Source organism: Scyliorhinus canicula, chromosome 17, assembly GCF_902713615.1.
Source record: "Scyliorhinus canicula chromosome 17, sScyCan1.1, whole genome shotgun sequence".
NCBI lineage: Eukaryota > Metazoa > Chordata > Chondrichthyes > Carcharhiniformes > Scyliorhinidae > Scyliorhinus > Scyliorhinus canicula.
Window position 1 is genome coordinate 77082755 of NC_052162.1, and position 25927 is coordinate 77108681.

Genomic DNA, 25927 nt, shown 5'->3' on the forward strand with positions numbered 1-25927 from the left:
TCCACCACCGCTGCATTGTGGCTGCATTGTGTTCCGTTTTCAAGATGCACTGCGGCATCTCACCAAGGCAGCTTTGACAGTACCTTCCAAACCCCTCCCCTCACTTCTACCACCGAGCAGAACGAGGATAGCCAAACTGAAAGCTCCCCTCCAAGTCACACATCGTCCTGACTTGGAAATATATATCGGCTTTCCTTCACTGCCGCTGGGTCAGAATCCTGGAACTTGCTTCCTGACTGCACAGGGCACATCGACACCGTATGGGCTGCATATGGGCTCATCACCACCTTCTCGAGGGCAATTTGGGATGAGCAATAAATGCTGTCCCTGCCACCAATGCTCACATCCATGAACAAACAGAATGAGTATTGCGCTGAAACGTCAGCCTGGATTACGTGCCCAGTTTGTTGGAGTGGAAATCATGGCCTTCTAACTCAGTGGTGAGGGGACAAAAAAGTGACAACTTAAAAAATAGGAACAATTAATGATCAGTTGGTGCAACTCAAATCCCTCAAATTATTGTGTTGGAAGTCACTTTTGTTTGCATACCGTTAGCTTGGCAAACTGTGCAGCACAGGAATGCAGCTCATTATTTGAAAACAGAAGGAGCAGCTATTTGTGCTGATGAAAAGAGGAACCAATATTTGTTTTCCCACTATCTCTGATGGGAAGAGGCACCAGTAAAATGGCAGGGAGCTTCAGTACAGTTTATTTCCACAGATGTGTCATAGATATGTACCAGCATTCATTTTACGATGTGTGCTCTGTGCAGATTGCTGACTTGGACCTTATTGGGTCTGAGTCAGCTCGTTAATAGAGTAAAGATCCCATTTAGACAGTGGGGACTTGTAACTGGCAGCACCACACAGCTCAGTGGAAGAAGCATGCAGCTTTAAAATTGTAGGTCGGAGCAGCATTGTGCTTTTGAATTTTTTCAATATATTCCTAAATCCTGTAGCTGCTTTCGGTAATTTCTGGTTTGGGGCAGATGTAGAAATCAACCATAAAAATAACCTGAAGCTACCTCAGCATTGCGTCTGAAGGTTGTGACTCTGCGATTTCAGTCTTTGGGGCTGCAAGGTTTGTGGTTCTAACAATAGCATTCATTGGCACAGACAGACTGCTTCAGCAGTGGTAACATGAACACCATCAGAAATACCTCCATCTGCACACCTACGATTGACAGCCTACACTTGGGAATGTGAATAAAAGCCACTTGAGGTTTCAAATCCACTTAAAAGTGAAGAAAGACTTAAAAAAGGTGTGAGCAGCAAGGCAGAATGGTGACTTGAAAAGGGCACAAAACGAAAACTAGAGTGGACATTGAATGGAACAAGGAGCTGTGAGTCAGAGTGAAAATTCAAAAAGATTGGGAGCAGAGATTCAGAGCTGAGATTGATAAAGAGCAGAAGCCGAGAGTGAGAATGGATTGAGCTGGTCCAGAAGTGAAATGACGTCAAGGTCAGGTAGCCACACAGATTAAGTTTTCTAGTAAGCATTTAATTGAAACTAAATTAAATTTATCAACTATAACATAAGGCTAGATTGATAGATTGATTAATTATTACGAATATGCAAAACTAAAGTCAGTTTGTTAAATTATCATATAATTACAAACAGTACACAGTTGAAACAATATAACAAGGGATAGTAACATTAAAGAGTTTGAATTTTTTCAGGAAATTAAAACCTAAGGTTCTTAAATTACAAGAGTTAAGCAAACACATGTGAATTAACCTCCCAATAAAATGAAATGAAAATCGCTTATTGTCACGAGTAGGCTTCAATGAAGTTACTGTGAAAAGCCCCTAGTTGCCACATTCCGGCGCCTGTCCGGGGAGGCTGGTACGGGAATCGAACCGTACTAACCGTTTTAAAGCAGACCAAGCTGGCCTGCTTGGTCTGCTTTAAAAGCCAGCGATTTAGCCTTGTGAGCTAAACCAGCCCCAATACAGTGGTGTCAGCGCAAGTGAAATACAGTGGTGTCAGCAAAAGTGAAGCAGTTGATTGGTGAGTAGTGGGTGGGTCTGTATTTATCAAAGCAGAAATTTCAATCGCCCAATAAACAGAGGCATGCCATTGAAGTTTGGACCTGCAGAGTGCACAATCAGTTCTACGTGGGAACTCCAGGGCATGTGTTGTGACATGGACAAGCACGGATGTCAGAATTATCATAAGCTGCAGCAGCTTGAGGTCTGGGTTTCAGCTGCCCTGATTTGGGTGCATCTGTGAGGTTGAGAGTTTTGTGCATAGTACATTTATAGATGTGACCAAGCTGCAATTTACGGGTATGCAGGCAGAGAAAATGGATACCCACCAGTAAATCAAGGAGGGCAAGACAGGAGTGCAGCAGTCACCTTTCTCCCTTTCCAGTATTCAATTCTGAACACTGAAGTGTGTGATTGTCCCTCCATGGAGTGCAGGCAGAGCCAAGTCCATGGCATCACAGCCGGCTCAGCTATAAAGGGGCTCAGGAGGAAGATTGGCAAATCAATAGTGATAGGGATTTGATTGTTGGGAGAACGGCTAGCAAGTCTGCAATTGTAAACATGAATCCAGGATGATATGTTCCACCCCTGATACCATGGTCAGAAATGGCACCAAATGGCCACAGGGCACTCTTAGCTGGGAGGGTGAACAGTCTGTCATTGCAGTCCTTGTTGGTAATAGTGACAAAGGCATAACGAGGAATGAAGTCCTACAGTCGGTGTTTAGAGAGCTGGGAGAAAAAAACAAACAAATGGAGGCCACAGAGTAGTACCCAACCCAGTACCATGTGCTAGTTCATAAAGAAATAGGAGATTAAAACTGTTAAATACATGGCTGGTGAGATGGTCCAGAAGGGCGGGCTTGAAATGCCTGGGACTTTGAGACCACTTTTAGGGACATGGAACCTGCACAGTAGAAGTAGTTTGTGTCTGAACGGAGCCAGGACCAATGGCCTTGCAGGATGAGTTGCTGGTGCTATTGGGAGGGTTTAAACTAAGGTTTACAATAAGTCTAAGTTAAGTGTACCGTGCAAGTATATGAATGCACAGCGTGTAGTAAATACATGGGTGAGCTCCAGACGCAGGTCGCCATGTGGGAATGTGATGTGGGAACGGAGAGCTGGTCTAAAAAGACAGGACTGGGTACTGAGTATTTCTGGATGCAATGTTCAGGAAAGATAGGAAAGGAAAGGAAGGAGGTGGTACAGCCCTATAAATTAAGGAAAACATTATGGTGCCGGATGCAATGTTCAGGAAAGATAGGAAAGGAAAGGAAGGAGATGGTACAGCCCTATCAGTTGAGGAAAACATTTATGGCGCCAGAGAAAGAATATCCTAAAGGGGTGAAAAATAGATTCTTTTGGGTTAGAGCAAAGAAATAATAAAGGTACTATTGCACCCCTGGGTGTACTCTATAGGCTACTGTTTAATAGAAAGGATAAAGAGGAGCACATTTGCGAGAAAGTTGCAAATTATAGATTAGCTATAACAGGGGCCTCACGGTAGCATGGTGGTTAGCATCAATGCTTCACAGCTCCAGGGTCCCAGGTTTGATTCCCGGCTGGGTCACTGTCTGTGTGGAGTCTGCACGTCCTCCCCGTGTGTGCGTGGGTTTCCTCCGGGTGCTCCGGTTTCCTCCCACAGTCCAAAGATGTGCGGGTTAGGTGGATTGGCCATGCTAAAATTGCCCGTAGTGTAAGGTTAATGGGGGGATTGTTGGGTTACGGGTATATGGGTTACGTGGGTTTAAGTAGGGTGATCATTGCTCGGCACAACATCGAGGGCCGAAGGGCCTGTTCTGTGCTGTACTGTTCTATGTTCTAGGGGCCATTAATTATCCTAATATAGATTGGGATAGTAATAGTGTATAGGGCAGAGAGGTGGAAGTTTATGAATCATGTTCAGCGGAATTTTCATGGCAAGAGAATTGGAATGGAATATTTTTGGCACAAGGAGGAAGGCGGCACTGCCAGATCTGCTCAGGGAAATGCAATGGGTCAAGTGTTGTTCCGGGAATGTTTAGAGACTGTAATCACAGCATCAGTGGGTAGCACTGTTGCTTCACAGCTCCAGGGTCCCTCTTTCGATTCCCGGCTTGGGTCACTGTCTGTGTGGAGTCTGCACGTTCTCCTTGTGTCTGTGCGGGTTTCCTCCGGGTTTCCAGTTTCCTCCCACAAGTCCCGAAAGACGTGCTGTTAGGTGAATTGGATATTCTGAATTCTCCCTCTGTGTACTCAAACTGGCGCCGGAATGTGGCAACGGGGGGCTTTTCTCAGTAATTTCATTGCAATGTTAATGTAAGCCTACTTGTGACAATAAAGATTATTATTATTAAGGAGTAAAAGTAATCAATCAGGAGATGGCCAAATTGAGTGGGGCGAGAGAAGGTCTGGTCCATGTAAATTAGTATTAAAGATTGACCAGCAAAAATGCAATGGAACACTTGGTAGGCTTCAGAGAGCGAATAGTTTGGGTTCATTTGAGAAAGAAAGTTAGGAAAAACAGACATAGTAAGAAGATAAGGCAGAAATAACAGGCATATGTCAGATGGCAGGTGGATAATACAGTTCAGAATTAGGTTGAATATCGGAAGGAAAGAAAAAGCAGAAGAGACGAGCAGCTAACATAAAAGGACATCCAAAATTTTTCAACAGTCATCTCAACAGCAAAAAGGGCATCAATAAGTAGTAGTGAGGCCAATTAAGTGCTAAAAAGGATACTTATGAATAGACGCATGGCTGAGATAGTTATAAACCCAATGGATGTCCAGGGATCAGGACCATACTATTTCCCGTGAGCTCCCCGGAATACAAACCTCTCTTTGAAGACTGGCAGGCCTTCACCTTTAAGGGGGCGGAGTTTCCCCTTTACAAGGAGAGCCCCAGTTGTACAAATACCCTGACTTGGCTGCAGGTCAGGGAAGGAGACCCTGAGGGGAGTGGAGGAGTTTTGTAATTGTAACGAAATAAACTTTGTTCTGTAGTTTCTACTTTCGTCTATGCGTTCTGCTGACCGTGGATTCAACACTGGTGACGAGGACTCGGTGGAGCTGCCGTTGACACTGGTTGCTACATATCTGGCCTATCCCATCTAGGCTTCAGAAGGGCACACTACTAACCATGGAAATGCCACTCATAGCAACGCTGGAACCTTTTCATGCAGGCACAGACGATTGGGGGCAATATGTTGAACGCATGGACTATTTTTTTCAAACGAATGCGATTACTGACAATGCGCGAAAAACAGTTATACCACTGACAACTTACAGAAGAGCACCTACAGTGTGATAACGAGCTTGGCTCAACCAGGTGCACCAAATTCCCGGTCGTTCGTTGCACTGGTGGGGAACATTTTGGCCCAAAACCATTGCTCATTCTACGCCGTTTCCAGTTCTACACGGCTGCTCAGGCCCAAGCCGAGTTGGTGAGTGATTTCCTGGCCCACCTCCAAAAACTGGCTGAGACTTGCGAATTTGGAGTGACACTGAATGAGACACTCAGGGACCGTTTGGTGTGTGGACTCCGGGAAGTGGCCACACAATGGAAATTATTTGCTGAGGCCCATCTGGACCTGCAACATGCGATAATGACAACTATCTCCACAGAAAGCGCCAAACAAGGGTCCAAGAACTGACAATGCTCAGTCTGGGACACAATTACAAGCACCTACCACATTCGGCTATACCTGAGGAGGCTGGCCCCCGACAACGGGACACCTTCAGGACGAACAGGGACTACCGTGATAGAGGCTGGGGATGCCGCCGGACATTCTCCCCCAACCAGGAGGTACAAGAAAATGACCACCAGCCAGCGTGGGCCACGACAGGCCACAGAAACTAGAGACGGGACACCTGCGAGGATCTTCCTGCCCACCGACCCGCTCGGCGTGACCTCTCCCCACGTGACTGGACTTACTACGTGGAAGTTGCGAACAGCATCTGAGGCAAAAAGATTTACAGGCCTATGGAGAAAAGGCTGGGAGGGGGGTGGTGAGATGAAGTAATTTATTAATGTCAAGAACCAGGACAGATATGATAGGCTGAATTACCTCCTGTTGGGCTGGTAGCTATTCTATCATTTTTAGGGGAACAATTTGGAACCTTGGAATTAAATTCTTCCTTAAAAGTAGCCGTCATCATCAATGCATTACATTATTCTCTTGGGGGAATGAGTCGGCCAAATATTTCAGCTAATGTGCACTGATATTGTATTTCTATAGTTTAATTTAATCCTAATTTTTCTTCATGATGCAGACAGAAGCTGTGAAGCCAGAAAGCATGCAAATCCATCAGTTCAAAAAATCTTTTAAAAAAAGTCAATGTGCAATCAAATAAAAGTTTGTCTTTCGAGAATGAATTGAGCCATTAAAAAACACTGTCCTGTAATAAGGCTGCAGGGCAGGCTGTGGTGAGGGAACAGAATCCCAGCTACGGATGAACTGTGCTGGTACTTTTGGAGTCAATTTAGTTTATTGCTTAACTCTTAAGGTTTTCTCAGATGGGTGGCCTGTCCGGTTCACTGCAGTGACTGGAGCCAAGAATTTGATTGAGATCTCAATGATGCACTGATCTGCTTATATGCACCATCAATAATCACTCCCTTTCGCTGTTGGTTGGACAAACAAGGAAGGGGAGCAATGTTAAGGAGACGTAGAAATATAGAAAATAGGAGCAGGAGTCGCCTTTTTGGCCCACTAAGTCTGCTCCGTCATTCAATGTGATTATGGTTGACTCTATCTCAACGTCATACTCCCGCTCGCTCCCTATATCCCTTGGTGTCTTAATGTCTATAAATCTATATTTTTCTTTTTTAAACTCTGAGACCAACTCTAACGCACTTGGTAGCACGATTTTGAATAGAGGAAATACTTAGTTCCAGAAGTTGCATTGAAGCCAAATTGGAGCTAACTGAACAAATCCAGTTGGGCACCAAGAGCTGACTGAAATGTCCATGAGACCCAAATCTCCATAGATTACTCATTTCATGATTACCAGAGTCAACCTTTGAAAGGGAGATGGGAACCTGAATTATAGCTCCAGTGTACAGGAGGTTGAGAGTAGTGAGGTCATGAGTAAGGTTTCAAGGCCGCAGGAGTGTACCGGCAGGCAGGAAGGTGGTTTGAAGTGTATCTACTTCAACGCTAGAAGCATCCAGAATAAGGTGGGTGAACATGCAGCATGGGTTGGTACCTGGGACTTCGATGTTGTGGCCATTTCGGAGAGATTCCCCGCGAACCGGCGGGGCGGGCAACTCCGGCACGAAGGAGTGGCATGAACCCCTCCTTCGTCGGGCCGCCCCAAAGGTGCGAAATCCTCTGCACCATCAGCAGCTAGGCCGGCGCTGGAATGGTTTGCGCCGTGCCGGCCTGCGCGGAAGGGACTTGGTGCTACGCCAACTGGCGCCGAAGGGCTTCCGCCGGTTGGCCCGTTGTCGCATGCACAGGAGCACAAGCGTGTGTTGGTGTCATCCCAGCGCATGCGCAGGGGGGATTCATCGCCGAGAGGACCATCGTAGACTCTTACAGCAACCGACGCAGAGGGATAGTGCCCTTACGGCACAGGCCCGCCCGCAGAACGGTGGGCTCCGATCACGGGCCAGGCCGCCGTGGGGCACCACTCGGGGCGAGATCCCCCCCCCTCTCCCCCCCCCCCCCCCCGAGGACCCCGGAGACCGCCCGCGGAGCCAGGTCCCACCGGTCAATACCTGTTGTAGTTTTCGTCGGCGGGACCAGCCGTAAACGGGTGGCCACTTGGCCCATCACGGGCCGGAGAATCGCCGGGGCGGGGGGGGCGCTGCTAACGGCCCCCCGACCGGCACAACGCGACTCCCGCCACCGCCAAATCCCGGCGCCTGAGAATCCGTCAGCCAGCTGGGGCGGGATTCACGCCCCCCCCCCCCCTCCCCCTCCCCCCCAAACGACTCTCCAACCCGGCGGGGGGTCCGGAGAATCCCGCCCATGGATAGAGCAGGGACAGGAATGTTTGTTGCAGGTTCCGGGGTTTAGGGAAGGTGGTAAAAGAGGGGGAAGTGTGGCATTGTTAGTCAAGGACAGTATTACGGTGGCAGAAAGGACGTTTGGTGAGGACTCGTCTACTGAGGTAGCATGGGTTGAGGTTAGAAACAGGAGAGGAGAGGTCACCCTGTTGGGAGTTTTCTATAGGCCTCCGAAAAGTTCCAAAGATGTAGAGGAAGATGATTCTGGATCGGAGCGAAAGTAACAGGGTAGTTGTTATGGGGGATTTTAACTTTCCAAATATTGACTGGAAACGCTGTAGTTTGAGTACTTTAGATGTGTCTGTTTTTGTCCAATGTGTGCAGGAGGGTTTTCTGACACAGTATGTAGATAGGCCAACAAGAGGCGAGGCCACATTGGATTTGGTACTGGGTAATGAACCAGGTCAGGTGTTAGATTTGGAGGTAGGTGAGCACTTTGGTGATAGTGACCATGATTCGGTTATGTTTACTTTTAGCGATGGAAAGGGATAGGTATATACCGCAGGGCAAGAGTTATAGCTGGGGGAAAGGCAATTATGATGCGATTAGGTAAGATTTAGAATGCATTGGATGGGGAAGGAAACTGCAGTGGATGGGCAAAATTGAAATGTGGACCTTGTTCAAGGAACAGCTACTGCGTGTCCTTGAAAAGTATGTACATGTCAGGCAGGGAGGAAGTGGTCGAGCGAGGGAACCGTGGTTTACTAAAGTAGTTGAATCACTTGTCAAGAGGAAGAAGGAGGCTTATTTAAGGATGAGACGTGAAGGTTCAGTTAGGGCGTTTGAGAGTTACAAGTTAGCCAGGAAGGACCTAAAGAGAGAGCTAAGAAGAGCCAGGAGGGGAAATGAAAAGTCCTTGGCAGGTACGATCAAGGAAAACCCAAAAGCTTTCTATAGGTATGTCAGGAATAAAAAAATGACTAGGGTAAGAGTAGGGCCAGTCAAGGACAGCCGTGGGAAGTTGTGCATCGAGTCCAAGGAGATAGGAGAGATGTTAAATTAATATTTTTTGTCAGTATTCACACAGGAAAAAGACAATGGGCGAGATTCTCCCAAAACGGGAGAAATCGTAAAGCTGCCGTAAAACCCGGGCGGGGCTAGCAGCCCGACGCCGTAGGCTCCAGCAAGACGGGCTTAACGAAAATCGTTAAGCCCGCTTGCCGGAGTTAGCGCCGGCTGACGCGTCATATGACGTCAGCCGCGCATGCGCAGTTTGGAAGACTCCAACCCGCGCATGCGCGGGTGACGTCATCGCGTTTTTGCGCGAAACCCGCGCATGCGCGGGCCGGGTTGCCCCTCAGCCGCCCCGCGAATGGATACTGCGGGGCGGCGGAAGGACAAGTAGTGCGCGGGCATCGGGCCCGCTGCCCGCGATCGGTGCCCACCGATCGCGGGCCCATGGCCACGGCCGTGCCAATCGGTGCCATGGTTATTAATAGCGAGTTTGTGACGCCGTTTTTACGAACGGCAAGACCAGGTGTGTTTGCCGTTCGTAAAAACGGCGGAAAGGGCTGGGACTTCGGCCCATCTAACAGCTGAGAATCGCTGCCGGCCGTAAAAAAACAGCGGCAGCGATTCGGGTCGGGACTTCGGCGGGGGGGGTGGGAGAATAGCGGGAGGGCAGCAAAAATGTCGGGAAGGCCCTCCCGCTATTCTCCCACCCGTCGTGGGGGGCGGAGAATTTCGCCCAATGTTGTCGAGGAGAATACTGAGACACAGGTTACTAGACTAGACGGGATTGAGGTTCATAAGGATGTGTTAGCAATTCTGGAAAGTGTGAAAATAGATAAGAACCCTGGCCGATGGGATTTATCCTAGGATTCTCTGGGAAGCTAGGTGGGAGATTACAGAGTATTTGGCTTTGATCTTTATGTCATCATTGTCTACAGGAATAGTGCCAGAAGTCTGGAGGATAGCAAATGTTGTCCCCTTGTTCAAGAAGTAGGGTAGAGACAACTCCGGTAACTAGAGACCAGTGAGCCTTACTTCTGTTGGAAAGGATTATAAGAGATAGGATTTATAATCATCTAGAAAGGAATAATTTGATCAGGGATAGTCAACATGATTTTGTGACGCGTAGGTCATGTCTCACAAACCTTATTGAGTTCTTTGAGAAGGTGACCAAACAGGTGGACGAGGGTAAAGCAGTTGATGTGGTGTATATGGATTTCAGTAAAGCGTTTGATAAGGTTCCCCACGGTAGGCTATTGCAGAAAATACGGAGGCATTGAATTCAGGGTGATTTAGCAGTTTGGATCAGAAATTGGCTCGCTGTAAGAAGACAGGTGGTGGTTGATGGAAAATGTTCAGCCTGGAGTTGTTACTAGTGGTGTACAAGGATCTGTTTTGGGGCCACTACTGTTTGTTATTTTTATAAATGACCTGGAGGAGGACACAGAACGATGGGTGAGTAAATTTGTCGCTGACACTAAAGTTGGTGGAGTTGTGCACAGTGCGGAAGGAAGTTGCAGGTTACAGAGAGACATAGATAAGCTGCAAGAGCTGGGCTCAGAAGTGGCAAATGGAGTTTAATGCAGAAAAGTATGAGGTGAATCATTTTGGAAGGAGTAACAGGAATACAGAGTACTGAGCTAACGGTAAGATTCTTGGTAGTGTGGATGAGCAGAGAGATCTACCCATGTACATAGATCCCAGAAAGTTGCCACCCAGGTTGATCGGGTTGTTATGAAGGCGTATGGTGTGTTAGCTTTTATTGGTAGAGGGATTGTGTTTTGGAGCCATGAGGTCATTTTGCAGCTGTACAAAACTTTGGTGCGGCCGCATTTGGAGTATTGCGTGCAGTTCTGGTCGCCGCATTATAGGAAGGATGTGGAAGCATTGGAAAGGGTGCAGGGATTTACCAGGATGTTGCCTGGTATGGAGGGAAGATCTTATGAGGAAAGGCTGAGGGACTTGAGGCTGTTTTCGTTAGAGAGAAGGTTAAGAGGTGACTTAATAGAGGATTACAAGATGATCAGAGGATTAGATAGGGTGAATAGCAAGAGCCTTTTTCCTCAGCTGGTGGTGGCTCACACGAGGGGACATAGCTTTAAATTGAGGGATATAGGACAGATGTCAGAGGTAGGTTCTTTACGCAGAGCGTAGTAAGGGCGTGGAATGCCCTGCCTGCAACAGTAGTAGACTCCCCAACATTAAGGGCATTTAAATGGTCATTGGATAAACATATGGATGATAATGGAATAGCGTAGGTAGGCTTTAGATTGGTTTCACAGGTCGGGGCAACATCGAGGGCCAAAGGGCCTGTACTACGCTGTAATGTTCTATTATTCTGTAGGTATATATATCACGGTGAAGCTGAGGGGTGGGGAGACACATTTCGATGGAAGGGTTTACTTTTATTTTTTCCCAGTTAAGGGGCAATTTAGCATGGTCAACCTACCTAACCTGTACATCTTTTGGGTTGTGGGGGTGAAACCCACGCAGACACAGGGAAAATGTGCAAACTCCACATGGACAGTGACCCAGAGCCAGGATCGAACCTGGGTCCTCAGCACCGTAAGCAGAGGGCTAACCACTGCGTCACTGTGCTGCCCTGAAAATACAAGCAACATATCTATTATATCTGAGTGAGAAAGATGTGTTACCTTCTAAGCAGAACCCCTCATTAGCCAATATTGCAATTAGTGTAATGTGCTCCTACCTTGGCAAGCATACTGTTCATTTTGCAAATTCTGATTTCTGTTTTTAGGGTCAAGTTGAGTCCAACTCAAGCGGGTGTGGGTGGGAAATGCACTGGGTGCTGATCTACTGGTTACCCCTTAATCTTTCAACTTTTGGAATTTCCTGCTAGTGTCGATTGGGATTGGCATGCACAATATATCTGCCCATATATATATATAGGTGGGCACGTAAAATCCAAACAAATGATGGAAGAATATCATCTGTTGTATTTGGGCTAATATTAAGCAGAATGTAACGGATAATAAAATAGAAAAAGGTATTCAGCAGATCAGAGAGCCGTTGGAGAAACAGTGATAATGGGCAGAATCTTGTATTCTCATTGGTGGTGAACTTGGGAGGCAGGAAGGGCCTGTAATTAGGCTGGATGGTGGGGTACTGGAACTTCACTCTTCTGCCAGAGCGAAGTTCTGGGTGGGATGTCCCATGGTCAACGTTCCTGCCCCGCTGCCAATTGAAACTCTTAAGTGACCAATCAATGACCACTTGTGGTTTTGAGGGCCTTCTGAAAGAGGCAGTGTGGGTCACTCGCTGGCTCTTCAGCCAGCAGGCAAGATTCCCGTCACCTCAATACGATTCAACCCCATGTTTCAGGTTGGTGAAATCTGGTCCGTTTTTGTCAGTTCCGATGAAATGTCATGGATCTGTAACGTTGGGTACGATATATTGGCTGCGTGTTGTCAGAATCAGGATGGCATGCAGCCAGCAAATACTGTGGGAAGTCACTTCCGGGATTCCCGACATTAGTTCACTTAACTATGTCTGCGCCTGAATAACCTAGCATGCAGGGTCTATTGAGGGCTCCTGCAACAGCTGAGTTGGGGCATTAGGGATGCAAGATCAGGTCATCATTTTTAAATGCCCCTTCCTGCATGGGCCAGCGGAGCTCCTCAGTGCAGGAAATGTGATTTGAATGTGACCTTGGGTGTGGGGAGCGTTCCCCGCCGAGGCCCAGAAACCAAAACGGGACTGTTTATTTTTTGTTAAAATGAGCCAGTTGACTGTTTCTCTCTCCAAAGATGATGCCTGACCTGCTGAGTATTTTCAGCACTGTTTGCAGTTTAGATTTCTGGCATCGAGAGCATTTGCTTTTGCAAGAATGTAAAGGATGTCTTTTTGTCCCAAATGTATTCGTAATCCTATTTTCTATGTTTCAGCCATGATCATATTGAATTGCAGAGCAGACTCAAAAGGCTGAATGGCCTCCTTGTGCTGCTATATTTCTACATGTGACAGAAGGCCCTTTAAACTCTAAATACCAAAAACCTCTGTAATCCGATGGAGGTTGACTGATTGTGTCGGTTTAGGAAACAATTTTTAATCCAAAAAATACGTGCTTTTAAAACTCCTGCAGACAGCATATAGGTTACTAGCCGTGCCATGATACAGCATATCCCTGAGACCTGCTTCAGCCAATCTCCACCTCTCCAATGTGCACTCACTCGTGGATCCCTGCCTGAAGTGTTGAGCAATCCAGAGGGTGGAAAACCAATTCATGTCAGGGACACATTATTGAGGCAGTTTGAGTATTCCGAAGATCTGAGGCATGATTTAAACACAAATAAGGTACGAACAGTCCTTGCAATGGACCGTACAATTTGCAATATCATAGATTCTTCCTGCTTTATTTACATTCTCCCATGGGAGGTGAATAACTCTAGGTGACATACCCTAGAAGAGCAAACTATGTGAGAGTCCTCTCTGACATTGAAAATCAAAGAACCGCTTAAAATTTTAAGGTACTATTACTCCATCCTGAGCAGTTTCATTCCACAAAGATAATTCTATTACCAGAAAAGCATTGAGGTCAGTCTGATCATCTCTTGCCTCCGTTTAGATTGTGTTTCGTTGTGCAGTTCTCTGTGATTGTGCTCAGAGCTGCTGAGGGATCAACTTGCGTTCATATTTCCTACTGTTCACATTAGGGAACTTCATTTAAAAAAACAGAATAGAAACTAGTGCAGAAATATTAAGAGTCAGGACAGAGAGATGGAGCAAGAAGAATGGGTTCATTGCTAAAGAAAGACAAACGTATGTAGGAGAATAACTGAACCTCACAAACCACAAATTGAGTAACTAGTGTCTGGTATGCAAAGGAGGAAGGTTGGATCATGTCTGGTCATTATATTTGCAGCAGTGAAAGCATTCTTGGGAATGTGTGTGGTTTTCATTTCAGAGAACCCCCCACTCCAGGCTTAATAATGTATCTCTGCAATTCTGATTCACAATATTTAAATACTACTTCTGAGACTGGGAATGAAGAGCCTAAATACTTTATTCTTGGGTCAGAAGTGCACAAACGATTGTCAAGATTAAATGCTTTTCAACTTGCCGCTGGCATAAAGGGTTAAAAGCCCACAGATCAACATAGAAACAGGTGAAACAATGCTGACAGTCCATCATTTGAAACATTATAATAATTTAATAAAGCTGCTTTATATTATCATAAAATATACAGAAATGTGGTTCTTATTTTACAATGAACCAATCACTGTGAAAATGTACATAACATATATGCATATACAGCATTATCTTATCATTTCACACAATCTTTGACAGATAATCTGGTAAAACAGTCCGTGCTGTAAGCTCCCATTGAGCTTTTTTTGGCAAATGACCAGTGTGTAGTGTTATCAGATGCTTCTGTACGGCAACTCTGTGAACTGTGATGAGTGATTGTTATCTTCCTCTGTGCTTTAACTGCAGTAGCACATCTGTCTGCATCTGATGATAGCTGAATATGGTTCCATTCTGTAATTAGAGGTTTCTTTTTATGCGAGAGCAATTTTGACATGTATAAATCACTGACAATAGCTTCTTCACAGAAATAGCCTTTTTTCCCCAGTTGTAAAGCAATCATCACAGAACAGATGTCAATTTGTGTACTGCCACTGAGAAAACTGGGGGTGGGGGGGGGCGGGGTAGGGTGGTACGGGTAATGATACAAGTGTAACCCTTTGAGAACTGGGCTTCCTTTTATACTTTTGTAAAGCACTGACAAACTTTTGCTCCCACATCTATAACACTGAATTTAATTTAGAGGAATATAGCTATGTTCACACAGGTGAGTTACAATAACTTCACAAACACAGGAACATTTCTTTATGAACAATATTCTCTGGAAAAAGCAGAATAATCTAATACTATATTTGTTTGTTAAAAAAATTGCTCCCCCCACCACCAATGCAACATCTAAGTTACCTTAGTCCTCAAAGGGTTAACGTGGAAAACAGTCCTCACATCATTCATTCTTGCCCTTGAGCCTTCCCCCCATGTGCCTGCCAGAATCTTTAATATATAAAAATAATATTGCAAAAGTAAAACAAAAAAATTAACCTCAATGATGAACTCATTAATAAACTGCACGTCTTTGTGCAAATGGCATTCGGTTGAGGAACATCAAAGCAAACAGGCAGGAGTTGCACATTGTGAATGAGTTAGTGTGGCTGCATACACTGCTGCGGAATGGACTACCGCACAAATGGAAATTGTGTGAACACTTGACCAAAAAACTGGAGAAACACAGGAACCAACAGACATGGGCTGAGTGTATATTGCACTTGAAAAAAAAATCTACTTAAAACAATGCAGAAAATACATTAATGAGTTTTGCAAGCAGAGGGCAGGCTGTAGAACTTGTCCAATACTTAGCTGCTCCTTCCCTGGTTTCCATTAATATCCTTTTGTAGTTGGCCACCACGATACGTCACTCATAAAACCATCACGGCAGGCAGACCTCCCACAGTTGGCTCTTCCCTCAACCTAGTCTCTGATGCTCTGTAATTTCTGTTGGCAGGTGCCTGTACGTGAGATAGATTTGCTCCATTTGCCTGGGTTACGAGCCACCGCCACCATAATTTCATTTCGATTGGTGTTAAACCTTGCACTTTGGAGGTGAAGTACATTTCCCACTGTAGTCGGTGCCAGGGTTGAGTTGGCATGCTTTCAAAGGCTGAAATGGCACTGCAGTTCACCCCTCTCCAAAACGCTGTGTGAACAATTCCATTTGACTGGTCCTGATGATGGTTGCTGGGAACCCAAGTGACCTGCCTCTGAACTGATCAACCCTCCTGTATACACTGGAAAGTGGGTTTTTGATTGTCCATCTCTGCTAAGTTTGGGACTTTAAACACGGTAGCAGCAAGTCCGATGTCCCTGTGCTGCTCTAGTCCCTGTGGTTTATTTTGTTGTTGTTTTCTTGCTGCAGGATTTTAAGCTCATTCCAGATTTAGAACTTATCACAAATATGGGGATAAATCTTGCAGAATACCTTAATTAAACATATCAGTAATGAATGGCCACCCTGAAAAATGCACTCAAAATTTACAAATATTAACACTATGACAGTTGAGACTTCAACAGTAGACAGTGTCAAAGGAACAAACTCCTCGAACTTGGACTGGTTCTGAAGATTTAAAAATGACGTAGATTTGTAACAACAGGCACACATTTGAAGGGTAGCAGCTGCTAGTTCCATGGTCTTATATTTACAAATTCCCTCTTATTGTGATTCGTACCTACCCTTACCATCCAAAAAAATCATAACCTTTCAACTATACACCTCAGAATATACATTAGTGATCTACTCATCACTAGATATTACAAAGTCATACAACATAAAGGCACAGCTTATAGCTGTTGTGATCATAAGGCCTATTTTTATCATTTTATGACCAGCCGACAATCAACGTCCTAAATATCAGCAGGCCGATGTGGCAAACTGGTTGTCCTATCTCAAGTTGTCACCACAGAACTCATCGAACAACTGAACACTATCAGATGGCGGACCTACAATACCATGAATGGGGAAAATGTTACCAACTATTGTGTTTTTGTTTGCTATAGTTATGGCTGTACAATCATTGGTAAACAAAAGCAAAGTGCTCAAACTGGGATGTGTCATAGTCAGTGAATCAGTCTCGACTTGCTATATGTGGGATTGTGACCATGAACTAGGTGGGAATTAAACTATTAACTTAAAAATTAGGAAGTTCACAACAGAAGTGAAATAAACACCCATCTCCTCTGAACACTGTGTGGGAATATTCTGGGGATGCAGGCTTTGGTTGTGGGATACCCTGCCAGCTTTTTTGATGGGGATCATTTTTGAGCTGAAAAGATATGTGCTGTTGTTGGTTGACTTGAGATATTTAATAAATATTTTAAAGACTTTTATGGCATTTAAATAATACATGAATCATCTTAAAGTATCAATTCCACTTCAATAACTATTCAATAGTTACCAATTTATTCCTGCCTTAAGTTGATAAAGTAAATTCAACCCTGCAGCTGGTGTGATGACACGTACTTCAAGACACAAAGAAGTTCAGAAACGTGCCACACCAACTGTGTATGTCAGACTGGTTCACTGGAGTTGGGTACAGTTCTGCCTCTGTGAAAGAGAGTACTCATGCTAATGCTCAACGTCTTACAATTACAGTATGACTATACCGATATAAAAAACCTTATTTATAAAGTGAGAGTGCTGATATTTCTCAGCAAGTTCCTTGTTTTAAGAACATGACTATGGCTAGCAGAGTTGGAGATATTTGTTGGACTTGTGCGCCTGACTGAATGGTACATACTTTGCCATTCATTTGTGATGCACTCAATTTCACATATATAATACCTTACACTGCTAGTTAGAGGAGTATCCCCCTCTTAAGAAGAGATAGCGTTCTGTTACAGAACATTTAGTCTCAGACCTTCGGGTATATGTGGAGGGGGGAGGGCAGGTGCTGTTGGGTAACTGAGCCAGTTCTACTGTGCTTTTATAAGGTATGCAATGACTGGTCACCCATTTTATACAGGAAGACTAATGGAGATAAACCACTTTACAAAAATGGTACAAACACCATTAACACAGGTCAAGCTTTTATGGGGTGGCACTTTTGTGGGGCGTGAGCTCAAAATGGCTGGGCTTACAAACAGGGAATAAGCAATAGGCATGAATTGTAGTTAGAAAAGTCTGAACTCTGGATGCTTTCTGGATCTTTTGAAATTTGAGCTTTATGTCGATCATTCTTCCCAGTGGAGCTCCTAAAGGTTTAAACCACACCGGCCATGATTACAATCTGAAGCTGCAATGACTTATACTGGCCCGCAGAGCCTGTCCTCAAATGCATCTGAAATGATTGCATCTGAAATGATTGCATTTGGATGACTACAAATTGATCCAAACTGATTCAGTTTGGACTAATTTGATTTTGGAATTACTTGGGAGCTCACTGCTTAGTGTTCCTCCTTTTCCCTCAATGCCTATGAAACAAAAGAGAATTTTCTTATCAAAAAATATAATGCAAGGAAGTACACTTAGGAAAAAGCTTTTAAATGAGCCATACACCAAACTGAAGGAAACCAATTTAAAAACTGTCACGGTGTTAATATTTATCTGCATTGCGGGTGGTACCCAGTGATCAGAGCACAATGTCCTGTATTCGCTTGATGCCCAGCGAGTCCTTTTCTCTGCAATCATGCAGGAGGTGGTTGATCTCTCGGAGATGTTCTGAGTCTGCTTCCCGGGACCCTGGCTCTGATGGATGCGAGGAGGTCTGATTGACAGGCAGGTCGAGGTCACGTGTTATGGGGCAGTGCATCACAGAGTATGTGACTGGAGGCCTGCTGGACGAGGGGCTGCCCAAATGCACAGGTGTGCTGGCAGGACTTGAAATGTCAATGCCGTTGCTTGTTTCCTGGCTGCTGGAGACAGAACCATTCACTTTTGGGCTGCAGATGGGTAGATCAAATGTCCTCTTTCCTTTCAAATCTGTTTTATCGTTCTCAGTAGTACGATCCCTGGGGTCTTTGCCAAAAGTTGCAAAAGTTCTCTTTGAACTGCCATTCTCATAGGGTTCTGAGTCCACACTGGTGGTCTCGATGGACAGTGCAATAACATTTTTACCACGGTCAGGTGATTTGGCATGGGTTGGCACTGCGACCCGTGGCATCCAACATCTGTCAGAGTGACCTAAAATTCGGCATTCTTCCATGCATGTAAAGCCTTCATTCTGATCTGGGGAGGCAGCAAGATAATGAAACAACATTATTACTTTGCAAACATTCGTACTTTTATCTTTTTGTTCCAAGATCTGGTCAAACAAAGATTGGTTAATACCGTATACTGTTATGCCACCCTGGGCAAGTGTGCAGTCAATTCCAGCCCACATGCCCTGGAGTCACAGCACAAGTGAATTATCCAATAATTCTAATGAAAATTTCCAACGTCTTTGCCCTTGCCTGCCCAATAATTACAGTCACCGGGTTTGTAAGCTGAAACACAATTACTATTTATTTATAACCAGAATAATGGTGAAATACACAGCAGATACAGCTGGTTAACTATTAATAAGTACCCAACTAATTTAACTTTCCTCCTCACCCTCTACTCACACACAAGGTAGATAAACACAGTGGAATAGAAAAGGGGAAAGAAATGTAAATGAAAGAGAAAAGATTCTTTGCTTCAGATAATGTTCTTGCAGGTTTTCTCCACAGTAAGCTTGCATATCAAAGTCCTTATTTTTCAGCTTGAACTCACAATTGTCCTGGAGAGAAAAAGAGTCCCCTTCTCACCAGACTTTGCTCTCAGTTTGTGGCCTGCCTTCAGGCCTTGATTTCAGGAATCCAACACCAATAGGCTGATTGGAGAGACATTTAGCTAGATATTTTATGAAGTGGTTTAGCAACAGCTTTCTGGAGAGGATTTACCTCTGTGCCTCCGAAATCAAAAGTGAAAGCAAAAATGAACCTTTTGGCTGTGAACAAACATTCCAGGGGATAATATTCAATCACCACCTGTTAATGGGCAGAGCACAGCCTTTTGGGAAGTAATTTGCCACCAGCCATACCAATCAAACTGAGTCATCCCTGATGCTGGCCAGACGGCAATCACCAGTATTCTGGGTCCTTCCGTTTGAATTAAAGGCATAAGCCACTGCTTTCTTATGCTTGAATTAAAATGGCAGGCGGCCTTAAAGACACATGTCCATGAATCATCCAAGTATCAAAAATATAACGGCAAAAAGAAAAGGAAGGGGGAAACAAGGAAATAGACAGGGAATAAACAAGAAGGACCCTTATAATACCACTCTTTTGTACTTGCTGCTGCTTCCAAAGACAGTGGCACACATATTGCCTAGCTCTGCAGTGTTAATGATTGCATACGTATGAGCAGATCAGTATCGTCATGTAAATGATACCAATATATTCACCAAGGACCTTGATTATGTTGTTTGCTCATTGATTAAGGTCAGGAATAAGCCTTTTTAGACAATCTGTTGTTTTCAGCAGGATCTGCGAGAAGGCTGAATGGTTCGGGGAATCAATGTAGCCAATTGCGCGCAAGTACTTGTGTCATGATGTTGATTAGCATTAGGACAGATGTGTGGAGTTAACTGTGCATTTAGTAGGTAACTGGTGGATAAACAGACTTGAGAATTCCTGCTACGGTACGTATATTGTCATTTTATATTAATATAATATTAACACACTTTCAGTGTAAAAATGTCAAGAGGAACATGATCAGCTGGTCAGCAGGCTGGCTGGTGATCACTTATCTCAGATGAAACCACTTACCACCGATAAAACCTGACATCTACTGCAACCTTCAGCTGATGCAATCCTCAAACTACCCTCGCTTTGGATCACAAATCAACTCATTGGGTGCGATTCTCCGATGTCGCGCCGGTTGGGAGAATCGCAGGCCGCGCCAATTTTTCACGCGACACCGGTCCTACACGCTCCCCCAATTCTCCCAACCGGCGAAAAAGATCCCGTTGTGTTCTGCGCGGCGCAAGCCGGAGAATTGCCCGAGGCGCCCAAAATGGCGATTGTCCGATACCCCTGCTATTCGCCGGCCCGAATGAGCCGAAGTCCCGACAGCGTGACCCCAGTTCACGCCGTCGTTGTCCACACCTGCTTTTTTTAGTCATGAGCCAGTCGTGCTGGCTCACGTTGAACGCTCAGGAGGTGAGCAGACTTTCCCGGAGTCTCCACAGACTGGGGAAGGCTTCCCCGAGAACACTGTGGCCAACGGGGGGAGAAGAGGTGGGAGGGAGGAGAGGGAGGGAGTGGAGCTGGGAGGAGGGAGAGGGAGGGAGTGGTGGGAGGGGGGAGGGAGGGAGTGGAGGTGGGAGGAGGGAGAGGGAGGGAGTGGAGGTGGGAGGGGGAGAGGGAGAGAGTGGAAGTGGGAGGGCGGAGAGGGAGGGAGGTGGGAGTCCACCCGCGGATGCAACATGTCAGCTGCCCTGCCATGGCAGGACGGTGACGAGGACATGCCCGCAGATTGTCGTGTGGCTGATGGGCATAGCCCATTGATGCACCGGTGAGGGGGACGTTGTTAACTCACGGTTGGCTGCAGTCAGTGACCAGGGGTTAAGCTGGCCGCGTGTGAGCAACGCAACCAGTCCACCGGGGCACACGGGTATCCCGTGGCAGCCGGCTGCCGAGGTGTCGAAGAACCTCCGTCTAACATGTCGTTTCTCTGCCCCCTCCCCCCAACACCCTTCTATAGGTCACCATGTATGCCAACCAAACAGCGATTTTCACCACAGTGGTTGATGCCTCTGCATTGCAGTTGGTCATCTAGCAGTGTCGACTACGAAAGCCCACAGTGGATGCAGATGCAGGGGCTGCTGCTGCAGCAGTGGGGATGGCCGCGGAGTGGCCCATCGTCGCCTCGCTGGCCGCAGGCGCTCATAGCCGGTACGTTCAGGGGGATGCCGAGGGGAACATTGACGTCCAAACGCTGAGGATGGCACAGGATGCGGTCACTGATGTCGACGTGGACGGGGGTGAGGAGAAGGAGGAGGACGAGGAGGAACACGAGGACGAGGAGGAGGAGGATGTCGTGCAGCAGGGTGGGGAGTGGGGCGCTGGAGACAGACACGACCCGGGTGGTGGTAATGTCCAGGAGGCTGCACGACGGCACCGTTCAGGACAGCGGGCACGCGACGTGTTGGTGTCCGCAAGGTTCACGCATCGCGTGGGAGGGGATCGCTGAACACGACCACTTGCATCGTCAGTCATGTACACGGACAGCACAAATCACCCCCCCCTCCCGGAACTCCCGCTCCGCGTGCACTGCTGCACTGCTCCAATTCAACATCATCTTAACACTGCGGCACTACGGTATAGCATTACATTGATGACAGTGTCAACGGGTGTGATCAGTGCCGTGTTGAATGATGACAGCCCGATCTATGATGAGCTATGAGCTCAGAATCGTTAGTCCTCCTGTTGCGGGGGGACGACGACGGGGACATGGATAGAGCATCACAATTAAGCGGGTATCATCAGGGCGTTCAGATATAGGCCACATTAATGCTGTGCAGGGGGGGGGAAGCTGGAGCCACACCATGTCATCTCTCCAGGGGGTCGCAGCGCTCATGTGGGTCAGTGACAACGTTGCTCACCCCCCTCCCCCTTGTGCCGGGGGGGGGGGAGAATGAGGGACATGGTGGGGGAGGATGTTTGTGACCCGCGGCACCCTTGTGGCACTTACCCTGGCAGCTCTGGTGAGGTCGTGGAGCTTCTTGCGGCACTGCTCCCCGGATCGAGGGGTCTGCCCACAATACTGACAGCCGTGCCCATCTCACGCCAGACCCGTCGCTGGAAGGGTGGCGATGCCTCATCTTGGGCAGAAGATGCCCCTGCGCTGCTCCACCTCATCTAGGAGGGTCTCAAGGTCGGCATCTCGGAACCTCGGCGCGGCCCTCCGTGGCTCCGACATTTTCCTTCTTCCTCTGCTGCGGGTCTTTCTTTGCACGGATCGCGCCTTTTAAGATGCGGCGCAGTGTCATTCGGGCGCCGTGCGCTGACGACGTGCATTTTACGCCACGCCCCTCTGTTCCTCGCGGCTCCGATGCTAGCCTATTCCTGGGGCCAGAATCGGTCGCGATCGGGGCCGTTTCGCGCCATTGTGAAACTCGACGGAGTTCACGATGGTGAGGTCACTCCGGCGCGACATCGGAGAATTACGCCCATTGTATAGGTAAAGAGAATTAAAAAACTTCCGCAGGCTAGGATTTAACTCCTCCTCATGCTCAATCTTACAGATGGAACAACTCCTAATTAGTAATAATGGGATTGTGTTTTACGAAGGGTTATGCTCATCGTAGGTTATGACCTTGTTTAAGATCAATACAAACATAATTCCCTACATTTTATATACTATATATACAATTACATTGTGCATAAACAAATTTGTATCCATCCAATAATAAACTTATTATGTGTTTCTGTGTCAACAATAAGACATACTTTCAGAACCGGTTTTGATGTACAAAAAATATTTCAAACTTCTCCCAGAAAGCACTTAATTAAGAAAAAATGTATCCCTATCCTGCAGGTGCAAGCTGTTCATGGATTTAGGGGAGAGGTTGCTTTAATACTTCCAGTGATGTTTTATTAAGTCTTTCTCTCCAGTGGCCAGATAAATTGGTTGACTCCACGAAACAAACAGTTTTCAGTTTGGAATGGGGCCCCAGAGATTCACTGAGACGGGGTACTGATTGACATGGCATTTCTGTCATTGATATTCAATAACAAAGAAGGCCGTTAAGATAATTCAGTGGTTTTTTTTTTTGCATATCCCTGCATGGTACCGCAAGGAAACAAGATGCAATAGCTGTTTTATTTAAGAGTTGAGGGAGGCAATATTCAAAAGTGACTTATTGTATGGCTCCCTGTGTACCCTGTACACATTCTGGAGGTCATTTTCTGACCTTGCATACTCATATTGGCAGTGCGTAGCACACAGATTGGAGAGAGGTTATACACCATTATATGACCATATTTAAATTAAACAGCATGTAGTATTTTTTCGACACACTTTCTCCACAGGCAAGGATCCCTGCTGGGAGTAGGAGAACATAAAGTTAACCCTATCGTGTAAACAAAGAGGCACAAACCAACTATCAACCACTGAAATATAACCTTTCAATGTGCTGAAAATAACAAAACACTAAAGGGACTTTTGGTGACTTCATGTGGCCATAACAGAACTGTTAAGATATCAGAGGAGTTATTATGAACTCATAGAGAGAAATATTTTTATTCTAGAGCGTAGGATGACATAATGATGTATGGTGAAACTGTCACCATGTGTATTATAAAAAGAGTCTGAAATTCAGAATACATTGTATCGATTAATTAATATGTGCCTCACAAGGACAAAATTTGTGTTGCATGTGGCGTTTGCTTAGGAGACAAGTTTCATACAATAAAATATTGAAAATTAAAATGCTGACCAAGTCAAGAATGCAGCACCGGATGCGAGTGCTTGCTATGTTGCAAAGCTGTATTCGAGGTCATTAAACATAAAAGCAAAAGTTTTGAGCTTGTGCATTGCCATTTAAATCACACAAGGCTGTTGCATTTTTGCACAAAGTCTCGGCTATCTAAATGAGTTCTCGTTTCGCTGCAACAAAATAGATGACCCATCATGAATTTGAGATTCAAATTTGATAGGCAAAATATGATCTTGTCCTAATGGGAAATGCTTGTTAAAAAAACGTCGTGATAGCCACAGGATTAAATTAAAAAAAATACAACTCCTTGCATAGGAAAAGCATCTTTGATGCGTGAATGCGTGATTCAAGGCTGAAAGGAGGCAAACGTTTCGGCAAATGTTTCTTCTGATTCACTTGGCAGTTAAGTCAAGGAACAACTAGCTGAATTATGCAAATATTTTGCTTATTTAGCAGCTGTCAGGGATATTCATGGGGCTGTTGCTCCTGGATATAATATTAAGATGCAAAAATAGTCACTCTCTGTTACCACTGAATACTTTGAGAGCCTTTGGAAAGATCTCACAAATGTCTAATATTTGACAAATTACAAATACACTTGCCTGGAGCCAAAATATTTCACAACTGTGCCGCTAGGAAAGGATTGTAAAGAATAAAAGATTTCTATAAACACTGAAAAAAATGCAATGCTAATTCACCACTCTGTAATTTTGTGCTTAAACTTAGGACTGGGCTCATTACTACTATGTGTTCGAGAATACATTCTTGCTGGTTCTGTATCACGTGATGTGTAATGACGTCAACAGAGGCTTTGGGCAGATCAACATTTTTGATTGTATGAGCAACATCTCTAAATAAACCTCTCAACATGGTTTACAAGAATCTTTGCGGCCACAAAGAAATATAACAAAAGAGAAAACTGGCGATTGAGGCAGAAAAATGGCTGACTTGCTTGCATTGAAGTGGGTGGAGTCTGGGTTGCAGGGCCCACCGCATACATGGCAAAGCACAGGGATTTCAAAGCCTGACAACTCTGCACGGGCCACTACTTCGGCAAAAATGTCAAAAATACAGTCAGGCAAAAGGGGAAGAATTGCTAGTTTCTTGATCAAGGGATCGTTTATGCCATAGTTTCCATTTCAATTGGAAGGAAAGAAATGTAGACCCTTGGAGCTGGCATCGAAAAATGGTGGGAAAAACGGTCACCAGAGGCGATTTGATGAGGATTATGAAACATGAAATTCATGCGAGGAAAGATTCCAATTGTTTTTAATAGCTAATCAGACACTGGAGCACCAAAAGATTGCAACATTTCTCAGCACAATTGTAAAATGTTTATGCTGCTACAAAATCTAATTCACGCAGCAAAATCAGAAGATAAGTTCTAAATTCAATTAATGAAAATCAGGGGCATTTCTCTCCTAAACTGTTACTGATTGCAGAAAGGTTTTGGTTCCACCAACATAATCAGGAAGATGGTAAAAGCATTTTACAGTTTGTAGCGTCTTTAAGAAGATTAAAGAGATATTGTGAATTTGGTACTACATTTGATGATACGCGACGAGACAGGCTGGTTTGTGAACTCCGTAGTGAAGCTAACTATCAAGTGATTTAACTTTAAAAGCTGCTCTGGAAGTTGTCATATCTATGGAGCTAGAAAAGACAGAAGTTTCGCAGATAGGGGCTGGAGCGACGATCTACAAAATGGATACCACAAGAAACAAAGCTACATGCAAGAACTGTAGCAATCAAGTCCACATTGTCAAGGCATGTTGGCCTCAGAAAACTCTCCTATACCAAGAAGGTCAAGAAGAAAAATACAGTTAAACAATCTAATTATGCCTACCAAATAGTGGTTTAAGCTCAAGATCATTCAAAAGACAGCGCAACTGAGATACTGCAAGGATTAAAGCTAGGTGTTTTGTCAATGCAGATCGATCAACAACATTTTTGGACATATCCAAAACTTGAAAGTCAGGAAATTAAAATGGAAGTGGGT

At 45.3% G+C, this 25927-nt stretch overlaps 1 protein-coding gene across 2 annotated transcripts in view; it reads right to left on the reverse strand.

Moving 5' to 3' along the window:
* Positions 1–13937: 13937 nt before the first annotated feature.
* pcdh19 (protocadherin 19) overlaps positions 13938–25927 on the reverse strand; it is a 142427-nt gene continuing 130437 nt past the window's right edge. For both annotated transcript variants that reach the window (XM_038774560.1, XM_038774558.1), the window contains exon 4: positions 13938–18692. In XM_038774560.1, the coding sequence (XP_038630488.1) occupies positions 18097–18692 (596 nt within the window). In that variant the 3' untranslated portion in view covers positions 13938–18096. The remainder of the gene's footprint in view (positions 18693–25927) is intronic.